Source organism: Sardina pilchardus, chromosome 10 (assembly GCF_963854185.1).
Source record: "Sardina pilchardus chromosome 10, fSarPil1.1, whole genome shotgun sequence".
NCBI classification, from domain to species: domain Eukaryota; kingdom Metazoa; phylum Chordata; class Actinopteri; order Clupeiformes; family Clupeidae; genus Sardina; species Sardina pilchardus.
Genome location: NC_085003.1, coordinates 3171088 through 3183684, shown reverse-complemented (window position 1 = coordinate 3183684; position 12597 = coordinate 3171088). Strand labels below are relative to the sequence as shown.

Here is a 12597-nt window from a genome sequence, read left to right as displayed (position 1 = left end):
TACTGCAAACGCATGGCTCCTTAATGTAATTTGGAGAAAGGGGACGGGGCGAATATGGAACGCACACGAGAAGAATGGGAGTGAGACGCCGGGGTTGAGCAGGGAGACAAAGGAGATATAGATTAGCAGCAATAATAGAGGCGAGAGTGTGCTATTGATCTGACAAGTCCACGCAGACTGAGGAGCCATATTGATCCATGTCATCCTTAACTTCCACTTATTATCCACTGATGAAGAAAACAGGGCGAGGAGGAGAAGGTGGGGTGGCATGAGAGGATTTGTGTGTGAGTGCGTGCGTGTGCGCGAGTGTGTGTGTGTGTGTGTGGGGGGGGGGGGGGGGGGGGGCTCTGTGTGTGTCTGTCTGTCTATTTGTGTATGTGTGTGTATGTGTTTGTCCCTGTGTGTTTGTGTGTGTGTGTGTGTGTGTGTGTGTGTGTTTGTCTGTGCTTGTGTGTCTCCCTTCTCCACGGAGCTATTCAATCGGAGCTGAGGACACTAGATGTGCACCCAGCCCGGCTCCGTATCCATGCGCGCTGTCACCGCAGCTGTCATATCCATGTGACATGTAGCGGGCAGGTGGAGGGTGCGCATGACAGCGTATGGAGCGCCAGCGGCCCCCTCGCGCAGGTAACAGAGCCGCCATATCACTGGCACTGCGCCCAGCCCACACCCTGCACCCTGATAGAGGGAGATGAGGACGGACAAGGGGATCAGCCGCCCGCTCGGAATTTGGGACACACAAACACACACACACGTGAGTGAGATTGGGCTTACTGTCAGAAGAGTTCAGGTTGAGTTAATCATCTGCGAGGGTCTGGATCTGTAGTACTGTTGTCAGAGGTTGAGGGCTTTGGACAGAAGCTCAGGGAGCATTTCAAACATGTCTTAGAATATCAACATAGAGACCAGACTTCACATGCCCCTTACGAGACAGAACCCAACTGAATTTGTCCTCAGAGCTTTTTTTTTTTGAGACCCACGCTTGTCCAAACCTATGCATGTGCGTTGTTTTGGGCGTGTTTGACAGAACGAGTGGGTGTAGTAAGTTGTGGGATAACTTTTAATTCTGACCGATAAACTTTTGTAATCTTGAAAAGCAGCAGTCATTCCCCGGTAAGCATTGGTTGGCCGCACACTAACAACAACAAAAAAAAATGCAATAAATGAAATTGTCCAGGACAACTAAAGCAAAGCAATAAAAGTTGAGAGACCTTGAGAAATGAAAACATTTTTTTTGTGTGGGGCCTTTTCAGATGAGACGGTGAAGGCAGACAACTGAAACTGGGAGGCTGTTTGCAGTTCAGTGCACATGCCGCTCCTGGGCTGTGTGTCTCTCCCTAGCCAATCAATATTTACAAAGTGTGCTTCCATTCTCATGGCCAAGGCTCTCATCAGCAGAGACAGCAGCTGATTTTTAAGGAATATTGGTAACTGGCCATCAATAAAATGAATGGGTGATGTACTGAATTTTAGTTTATGTAAGTTTCTGGGTACAATATCGCTTTTGTATGGCTTTTCAAGATTCCAAAATGTTATTTTATAGTTTCATATTCCGGAGTTCTAACAGGAAGTCTAATGTGTACCTTTGCACAACTTTAAAACGGCTCTTACCCATGCACATCGACAACAGCAAATGTGAGTGCTAAAGTGTACAGGCGGTCATCTCTTACTCAGCTCACATCCTGATATGTCTTAAATGCTCACTCATATTTACCATTATTCCTATTGGCTAACAGTGTTCAAGATCTCATAAACTCAGAAAGTAAATATGAAACACTTCAACAAAAGTAATCAAGTATTATCGCTTTCAGATAGATAGATACATACATAATTAAAACATGCTCAAGTTTCAATATGAATTAAATAGTTATCCAAAACATTCTGCAGTAAACATACTCAATAATTACAATGAATGTCATTAACAAAAAGAACACTGCTGTAGTGATGCACTGATGTGCGCTGGCGGAATGTCACCAGTGCTGGCACAGAGGCGGTGAGGACCTACTGAGTAAGGAGACTGGGGCGTCCTTCTGCGCTCCTCCTCCACGGCAGTTCTGCCGCTGGTTCTGAGAGGGGGGCACGGGCTTGTAGGACTGACCCGTCGCGCGATACATGGCCTGCACCCACAGCACTCGATCTTGCTCATCATCGCTGGCGAACACCACCTGGTCGCCCTCCTTGACTGCACTGAAGAACATGCGCCCGCCCTGGAGACCTGGATACAACAGTGAGAAGAGATCAAAAATAATGTCGGAGCAGTTGGAGAAAAAATCAACATGCTAAGATATGATATTTGTCTAGGTGTCTACTGCTTTGACTTTTGTGGATTCTGACACGATCATAGAGAAATGTTGTTCCCTCTTTTAGTGGCATCTATGATTAACTGTCCATAGACACAGAGACACATAGAAGGCAGATGTACACAAATAAATGAGAAATCCTGCAATAAACTGACTAAAATGATACTGGATTACACCTTTAAGTCTGACAGGACATGCCAAGATATGGGCATACACTAATTTCGACTACTTTTAAAAAAAAACAAATGAAGCAAAGTAAATATTTAATAAATAATACCATTACAAGAACAATTTAAGTCAATCTAATTATTATTACTAAGTAATGAGGACTAAATCTTGAAACAAGCAATGGCCCCCAAATGCGTCTTCTGCCTCACCTAATTATCAACTTTATTTCGTACCTTTGAATCTGCCAACCAGGACCAAAAATTAAATAAATAAATGCAACAATAAATATGAAATATCAATGTCCCCCCTAAATGAATACAGCAGAGGAGTATGCTACCTAGATAAAACATTGTCTGTGCTGTGCCATTTTATTTATTCAGTTTTTGGTTTGTATCAATTTCAACCAGTAATGCAGTCTAGGCCTATACTGTAATGAAAAAGCTGAAGATTAACACTAAAGATGTTGATGGTAGGTTATATCATATTTGTAACTCAATCTGCCTTGTCTTGTCTTTCTACAAAACTCGGCAGAAGACTTCATTTAAAGATTAATTTTGTCAAAAATGTCCTCCGGGGAAACGTGCCCCCAGACCGCCCTAGTTTAACATCCCCGCTGTTGGAATAAAGTCTAGGGAAAATGTTGCGTTCAGTCTTCATTATTTAGGCCTATACTACCCTGAACTTTGTTTTTCACAGCAATTATATGGTTTTTATAATGACCATGGGTCACAAACATTTATTCCAAACATTCTGGGTGGTTGGAGGGGACACATATGATCCTGTCTCATAAATGTCGGTTTAACGCCACTATTCGTTTTCTTAAAAATATTCCCCGTATCGGAAACATATTGCGCACGGCATTTCCACACCTGGTTGTGGGTCAGAATAGTCAACCGTATAGCCCTCCAGCTGCATCAATTCCTGTGGCTCGGACTTCTTCTCCCGATAACTGCACATTGCGAACGTGTACTGGCTTACCTAGGACAAATCAGTAGAGATGACTGCACCCAAACATCAAAACAACTGGTCAAGATCGACTGTTACTGCTGGCTAGGACAATACTATTGACATTGATAAATGAAAACAAACAGTAGAAAAAAACTGCCATTAAAGCCATTATATCAGACTGTTTTTTCTCTCTATATAGATAGATAGATAGATAGATAGACGTTAGCCTTTAGACATGCCAGTGACAGTTCCACAAGCACCAAAAGGCGAGGTGAGCTATGTTAAGCAGGCCTAGGCCTAAGTCTACGAAGCTATTTGTTCTTCACCAAAAAGACAGAAAATCAGTAGGCCTATAGCTTACCTGCACAAGGACAAAATACCGCCTTTTCCACCGTTTCCACACTCGTTGACCCAGTGCGTAGAGATACCTAAACAGAGAAACAATTTTCGTTTTAAAACGCGGTTCCAAAATGTATACTGTCGCGTCTGGCCGAGGTTAATGGGACAATCACTGCAGATAGACTACTAGACCCACGCCTAAACAGAACCATGCACCATAACCCTTCAATGACATAACATGGAAATTCGTTGTTTTTTTGCATAGCTATCACAATACCTCTAAACAAGACAGACATAACTTAGAAATAATAATTAATATAGGAAATATATCAGAAATAGGCTAATATAGGCAAAAACATAGTACACTAATATACATAAAACAGTACAAATTATCTACCATTTTGGAGGGAAGGTTAATTTTGGTTCGGTTTTGAGGTTGGAGCAAACGATTGTAGCCTACAAACAAATTATGAAAAAATAACAGCTCAACAGTAACTGTCAGGCCTATCTGTACATTGTAAAAGGAATGCTTAGAGGGTTGGCTTCATATAGCCCACAATTCTAACCTTGGCCTAATCAAGGACATGCCGTGGCTTTAAAAAAAAAAATGACCCGTGTGTCTGCAGTGTTTTCACAAGATGTATAGGAATAGATGATTGACCAATGAAGACATTTATAAATCCTACAATCACTAAATTAAAAAAAGGAAGCTCGAGAAATCTAGCAGAGAGAGAGAGAAAAAGAGAGAGGGAGAGAGGGGGGTGTTTGGATATGTGGGGTGGGGGTGGACAAATCAATATGTGAGGTACTTTGGAAAGGGAGACGAGTTACAAGGAGCTAGGAGAGAGAAAAGCCCCATGTCAAGGTTGAAAGAGCAATAAATTCAGTCTGAAATTTGGGCCATTCAGGGGGAGTTCTGTTAACATGTGGCAGGGGTAATCATCCACTTGTGAAAATGATTTTCAGTTCACTCTCCGACACCTTTTAGACACTCATGATCCCATTTAGACGACAACAATACCGGGCTATCTGCTGCGGAGGCAGCCCCGGTCGTGTCAACCAATAGGACAACTGGGCCGCAGGCACTTTCAGTCCTGCAAGACCACATACAGCTGGAGGAGAATAATGGGTCTTCTATACACAAGCTGCGAGTGGTTTCAAGGCGCTCACTATGTTTAATAGCATTTGGCTGTTGGGCGAGGTTAAAACATAGGAGGTCATCAATTATAGCAAATAAAAAGGAATTTCATGGCTAGTAATGTGTAAAAAATACGAATCTCATTCCAAGTAGTCTAACGTCAATGTCTCGAGAGGTGAAAACCACATTTGGCAACCATAGTTGACGCGCAACAGATAAACTTCGAGGGAAAATGGAGTTATCCCTACATGATATTTGCCGGTATAAGAAGAAAGATCATTTGAAGAAACGAAGTTTCAAGTAATACAACACATGTCAGGCAAGAACAGTTATAACAGACTTCAGAATTTTGCTTCATTTAGACTATTGACTCAAAAGGTTCAAACAAAGCGATGCGCAAAAGAAATCTGCCACATGGAAACACGCATAGCTCCTTGCATGTAACCATTTCAGTTGTAAACAACAGGCCTCGTAAATATGAAAAATAAATAGCAATTCATAACTCAGCAGATGGCAAACAATGCTCGCTTCAACATATCACAAACAGGGAAAAAAATCTATAAACCATTAATTTTATTTAATTAGCAGGGCACACTTTGTAGACATCATAGTATTTACGGGGAAACATCGAACCCTTGTGGATATTCGATGACATTACAGCTTAAGCATGTAGGGGCAGCCACACCTAAATGGACTGCAGTTTCTGAATCCGAACACAGAGATAGTGTGAATATAAGCTGATATCAAATAATGAATTTAGACTGACAAACAAGTCATCCTGTTTTATTGAACGCTGCACATTGACTGTGAAACCTGCACAACTCTCTCATTCACTCATTAGCCTCTTACATGGCAAATGTAAGTATGCAGGAATAGCATATCACACTGTCAGTGTATTACAATGAACATTTAGACTCTGGCACATGTACAGCATGGGGGGAGAGAGAGAGAGAGAGAGAGAGAGAGAGAGAGAGAGAGAGAGAGAGAGAGAGAGAGAGAGAGAGAGAGAGAGAGAGAGAGAGAGAGAGAGAGAGGCAACAGGACCTGTGTGGTCTTTCTATTCCCTGCTGGCAGCTTGCCGGCTTTGAACAGTGCTGAGGCCCAATGAAAAGCCTGTCTATGGCTCCCTGTGCCTCTGTCTCCTGAGCTCTGATCAACAGATGGCTCCTTTTAATGGGGAGCGTTCAACCTGAAAATCTCCCCATCCCTCTCTCTCTCTCTCTCCTTCTCTCTGCATCACCCTCCATTTACCTCAGTTTGCTCAGACAGAAAGCAGACTCCAGATGTGTATGTGTGTGTGTGTGTGTGTGTGTGTGCACTATAAAAGAGATCAATGTGTATTATGAAATATGGAGTAAAAGAGAGACAGAGACCATGTAAGAGATGAAATAAGTATCTGAGCAGTGATAGGCCTACACATGATAAAGAATGTATGCGTTGTAAGGCATTTGTGTACATAATGTTTTCTCTCTGCACGTGCAAGTGCGCTTCTGTACACTCCAGTTCTCTTCCCAGCCACTTGTGCGGTTAACTGAAGAGGTAATTACTCTGTGAAGAGGCTCCTGCCAATTAGGGGAGCCGCAATGCTAATTAGCTGGCTGAAGGGAGAGGGCCGACCCCCTGACCCATCTCCTCCAGGAGGTGTAGGCCCCCGCAGCCCGCCGGCTCATCCCCTTCACACGCACACTCACTCTCCCCCAGCCGCTCCACGCTCATATCACCAAAACAAGCGGAGACAGGCTGGGTCTGCAGGAGAATACTGTTCAGAATGGCACCATATGTCTTGGACTAATCAAAATAACCCAATGACAGAGTGATGTTCAAAACAACAAAAAACGAGATAGAATGCAGCTGGAGGCAGCAGTGATGTGGCAGAGCAATCTTGAGCCGACTGTGGCCATTTTGAGGTTATTTAACATTAGAGGTCTTTAGTAATCCCAAAACATGACGGTTAATATAACTTCCATTTAAAGTTGAGGAACCACACACATCTTACCTTCACTTCATCAGATATGGATTCTCCTACTGAAAATTTAAGATATTTGGTTGGAAAAAAAAAACTTTACTATATTCAAAATGGTAGCCATACCACCATGAAAACTTCTAAAGACAAAAATAATTGCAAATTTGTTTTGCAATAGACCTTTTTAAAGAGTAATATGAGTCATATTTACTGAAGATGAGTATTTTCAGTTCAAACAAGGAGGATAGATAGAACTGTAATCTCTTTTTGAACAAGGAGTTAAACAAACAAATGTCGAGAGAGAGAGAGAGAGAGAGATGGAACACTGCAGAATGCTTTTCAATCACACTCCAGCTTGTGCCATTGCTTGTCCCCTACTGCTCTCTGGTGGAGACGTTTTGCATCAAGAACATTAAAACACACTCCACTTGTTGACTGTCACTCTTGTGAATGTAGGACAGCTTCATGTTTACTTCTACTTCTACTATAGAACCAAAATTGTTGTGAGCAACTCTAGTATCACTAAAATATATAGCTGAACATAAAATACATTTTCAGTTAAACCTTCTACCTAATACAATTTCCTATAGACTTTTACCCTCGGTATTTTCGTGCGGCTACGGCTACGGCTTACTTTATTTTTGTCTTTTGTTCTCTACTTTTAAAAACACTTCTTGGTCTATAGTTCAAAATCAAAGCTAAGGAAACAATATGTGAATAAAGACTATAATGGATAATTCCACACCGCAATCCGATATCTGACTGAAAGTAATTAAAATACCCATTTGATGTTAGGAAGGTGGTTAGTTGATAAAAGATATTTCCCCTAAGTTTGCCAATAAAAGGTAGATCAGTCCTGTGTTACGATTCTCGTACTTGCATGAGTACACCTAAACGTAGTACACTATCCGCACTCACTGGGTGTGCAGAGTTTCAGAAATGAGTGCTGTGCCGAATCGAATACTCTATGGTGTACTTGCTGGAAATAAATTATAACAATTATTTCGTTTCGGTAGGCATGTTTTTTTTTAACTGAGCGCTGCTTAGCCTGACCCCGCCTCTTCCGCTACGTAGCTAAGATGGCTGCCATTGAGTGCGAAAAGTGTACCCCTATCTACACTCAGCATTTTGCTCGGTTTGAGGGCACCATCTGGGTCCTCGAGGTACACTTCTTTTCGGCACAGTGGCAGTCGGAACACCCTACGTTCTCAAGGAAGTACGGGAAGTACGAGAAATGGAACACAGGGCAGGCCTGTAGTTGTTTACTATGGTGGCAGGCATTGAATGCATTAAGTAGTGAAATTAATTCCTTGGCATAACCGTTTTCAGGATTATCCACATGCACATGACAGTCAAACTCCATCCAAGGTTGACAACAGTTCACCTAACTCTTCAAGAAAGACTTTAGTAGAGTGTTTTGGAGGCCTGTAAATTCATGGGTTTCATTAGGTCCCTTTCCACTGGTGTATAAAATCAAGCACCTACAGTAGATTATTAATGCAGACTGCATGGGGCTTGATTAATACACCTGTGGAAAGGGACCTTTCACCCATGAATAGTCAGTAGTAAAGTCTCCTCTTTTATTTGTTTTATTTTCAAATTTATCTGGGGGGCTGATTCGATGAGGGTAGCAGCACTGTTTGCTTGATCTAACCCTGTCTCAGTTAGTAGGAAATCGAGGTTGTGTGTGCAGATAAGATCACTGATTAAAATTGATTAGTTTGAAAGAGATCTTCTATTCAGAAGTGCTAGTGTTAAGGTAATATGGACCATGGGGGAGTTTTGTAGTTGATGTGACACAGGTAGGAGACTTGACTGGTTTACCCTGTAAGCTAGATGCTTGACTCGTTCTATTGCTAATCAATACAGGAATAGAGAACGTCATGGGCCAACTGGTTCCCAGCATGTTCTCAAAGCTACGGTCAGTACCATTTCTATTGCAGGGAAATACCCTGAACATATCAAACAATCGGAGTTAGTGATTCGATCCCTGCTGCCGCCATGTTGGTAGCGCACTGAACGTAATATCCATTCATTCAGATGCAGAAGACAAGAAGCAGAAATATAGTATTAGCGATTCTTTTCCTCTTGCGATCGTGGGTTGCTCTGTTACACCCCACTACACAGCAACATACGACCAAGAAGGCAAAAACTAAGTAACAGGAACACACCAATAGGTGGGAGTAAATCCATAGTAATCCATAGTAAACTAAGGAGTGAGGCTGCCAATATGGCTGTGCCCGCGAAGTTTTCACGTCATGATCCCGAGCCCTATTGGCATATGACATGCTGGGGTGGAGATGGGGATGGGGATTTGGGAAGAGGAGGACAAATCCAGTTTCAGTGAGTAAAAGTCCATATTTGATACCATGCTAAAGTTACCTAAAAAGAGGAATATAAAATCTTTTGACAATTGATCTTAATGCCTTAATTCAAAAAATGAGTAAAATCCTTTCCAGCTTTGAAGCCTGTTTGATTTGCATTGAGCTCAATGAGCATCAAACAGGCTAATAGGCTAACTGAAAAAAAACACCATGCCAATCTCTAGCTATGGTGAAGGGTATGTGATGATGTGGGGCTATTTTTATTCCAAAGGCCAAGGGAACTTTATCAGACAGGATGCATAATATCCTGGATCCATGAAATAGCTGTCCTTTAAAGATGAAAATATTTGAATTAAGATCAATTGTCAAATTATGGTTTTAAATTCCTCTTAGACAACCGTACCATGGTATCAAATATATGTGCTCCTCACTGTATCTGTGCCAGCCATTCATTTAAACCAGCTGATTCTAATTAGCACAACTCTTCAGCCAGATAGAGCAGCTAATTGATGAGATCACCTGTGCTAAGTGCACAGGTAGAACCAATACATGATCAGACTTTAACTCTGAAGCTGGAGTTTTCCACTCCTGGATTTGGGGGAGCTGGAGTGGGGTGTTGATTTCACTTCCACATGTTCACAGTCTCCATTGGACTGCTGAGGTAGTTCACTTTCCACAGTCATTCCAGTATGTTGCCATCAGACACTGGTGTTCTAGCATGACTCTTCTTTCCTGGTAGCGTCTCAGCAGCCTTGATAGGTGATCTAGATTTCTGCAGCACTCACAGCAACGCAGCCTCCAGTATCCCCTCCTGCTCATTTGGTCCAGTGGATGTGGCTGAGCAGTGTTGACTAGGCTGTTTCTGTTCCTCAGGTCTTTATTTCAGTGAGGGTTACCGGGTCATTGTCAGAGGGTCCTCCAGCAGGGGGGGTTCGGCATGACTCATGTTTCAGCTTGTGCACAGTGTTTTGGTTTAGCCGACTTGTTGACGTCTTGTTCCGCCTGTACAGCTGCTGAGCACTGATCAGAGGGTCAGCTCAGGGTCAGCCGGAAAATTGCTGGGTGGTGTGGAGAAAGGCCAAAGATTTGGCCCCAATTCCAACTGAGTTCTGTGCTACTTGGTCTGATATATTCTCTGCGAATCCAGAAAAGGTTAAATTGTCAATAAAGTTTAGGCTGGGTAAACCCTGCCTAATCCGCCGCCCTGCAACTCAGGCTAGAAACCTGCACATCTATCTCTCCTGCTTCCTGTCCACTTATCCAAAAGGCGCACCCGGGTCAATGGTCTGATTGATTGAAGGACTATCCAAAAGAGTACAGAGTCACTTGAACTATGCCCATAGGGCTCGGGCACACGCGTTACATTCTAGGAATATTGCCGCCATGTTGGTAGCCCACCGAACGTAATAATCCATTAATTCGGATGCAGAAGACAAGAAGCAGAATATTTATAGTATTAGCGATTCTTTTCCTCTTGCGATCGTGGGTTGCGCTGTAACACCCCACTACACAGCAACATACGACTAAGAAGGCAAAAACTGGAACACACTAACAGGCGGGAGTAAATCCATAGTAATCCATTGTAAACTAAGGAGTGAGGCTGCCAATATGGCTGCCCGCGAAGTTTTCACGTCACGATCCCGAGCCCTATTGATCACGCCTCTTCTGCAGTAGAAAGTAAACGCAAACTCCCCAGGTAAGACTAATGTTCAATCTTAAAGGATTGAGCTTAGTATGGCGATAGCAAGACTAAATAAACTTCATTCCACCTGAAAAACATGCTTTTGAGAGCCAGGCGTTTACACTGCATCGTCTTGTAAAAACAAAGCTTCCCTCCGCTTGACACTATTTCTGTAAGTCTGCTTTTTGTCTCACACGCTGAATCGTTTGGAAAACAGCATACAACCATTCATTCCCCATCTATATGTCTTACAGCAGTGTTGCCAAGGACAAGGGTTGTGGGATGGGCAGGTGCCGTGGGATGGGCAGGTGCCGAGTGCTGCTCTTCGTCTGGGCACATCAGTCTTGAGTCTGTTCTCTGGGAAGGTCCTCTCCCATGTCTTGGTGGCATTCAAATGGGTTTGAGAATCTTAGGGGCTGTGGGTTTTCTGTAGGACCTCAAGCCTGCTCTGATCTGGCTCTATTTCCAATAGCAGGCACAGATCTAGGAGCAGAAGAATGTACTGCTGCTGAAGTAATTACAGCTCCTTTTGTATTTGGCTTTTTGGGTCTGGCATGTCGTGTATGTCAGTGTTCTGTATTCACATTTGGCTTTGTTAAGTCAAAGCATTCATCTGCTCCATTAGCAGTGAGATCAGCCCGGTCGGATACATTCCCTGCATTCCCGGTACTCACTGTGTGAGATGTCTCTCGTAGTTCACCCGTCTTTGATGGAAGGGAATCAATCCTTGATTCTGAAGTAAAAATCCTCTGTTCAAGCTCAGTACATTTTCCACAGGATTCCTTGGGTCTTCCCATTTTGTTTTAATCCAACTTCAAGGTGACTTTCTGTTTTTTTCCTGTTCACTTTACTGGCTCCTGTAAAGCTGTATTTTTGTCAAAGCTAGCCATCGAAGTTCTAGGATATCAAATGTGCTGGCTTCATGATCTTTGTTGGCCAAAAAAGAGTGTAAATTGCTAGAAAGCTTGGGTTAAGCAGGAGCAGTGCAAAAAGCGTCCTACCTGCTTGAGTAAGAGGAGGCATTCAGCCAGCTGAAGCTAATTAGAATAAGCACATTTAACGAATGGTTGGAAAAAATGTGGTAGAACTTTCTGAACTCAGACTTTTAAACCTCTTCTACTACTGTTGCAACAGATTCCACTGTTAATAATATAAAATATTAAGCCTGAGTCAACTACTGATGTTGACAATATCATTGTCATAGCTAGTAGAATATAATTTGTTCAAGGCAAACAATGTATTAGTTGTCTTGCATTTGACTAATGTAACTGCTCCCTATGGCCACTAGAGGGATGAAGAGTGCCAATAATCTGGCACAAGAAGCTGTCTGCCTTTTGCTGGGTAAGACTTTCGCCGACCTTAAAACCACCTGAATGATCACATATGTATTTGATCTGCAAAAATGGCTCAAGATATTCATCATTGGCTCATAATTCATCCTTTTCATCTTTGAAAATAAAAATTTCATGAAAGATATTCAGAAGAAGAATATTCAGACCATAATGAAATACAAAATTATTTAAAAGCAACTTCTAACATTTAATAGCTTTAACTCACTGAAAGAACCATGATCTCTATAATAGTCATGTAATATAAATAGACACGTATTTATGCTGACTTCATCTATTCATGGGTTTCATCAGGTCCCTTTCCACAGGTGTATACAATCAAGCACCTTGATTATCAATGCAGACTGCATGGTGCTTGATTAATACACCTGTGGAAAGGGACCTGAT

General features: G+C 42.4%; 1 protein-coding gene across 2 annotated transcripts in view; it reads right to left on the bottom strand.

The window, feature by feature from the left end:
* Nucleotides 1-12597, bottom strand: part of cadps2 (Ca++-dependent secretion activator 2) — a 117931-nt gene that overhangs the window by 44688 nt on the left and 60646 nt on the right. For both annotated transcript variants that reach the window (XM_062546766.1, XM_062546767.1), the window contains exons 9-11: nt 3778-3844; nt 3338-3446; nt 2006-2215 (exon numbers count right to left, since the gene is read on the bottom strand). In XM_062546766.1, the coding sequence (XP_062402750.1) occupies nt 2006-2215; nt 3338-3446; nt 3778-3844 (386 nt within the window). The remainder of the gene's footprint in view (nt 1-2005; nt 2216-3337; nt 3447-3777; nt 3845-12597) is intronic.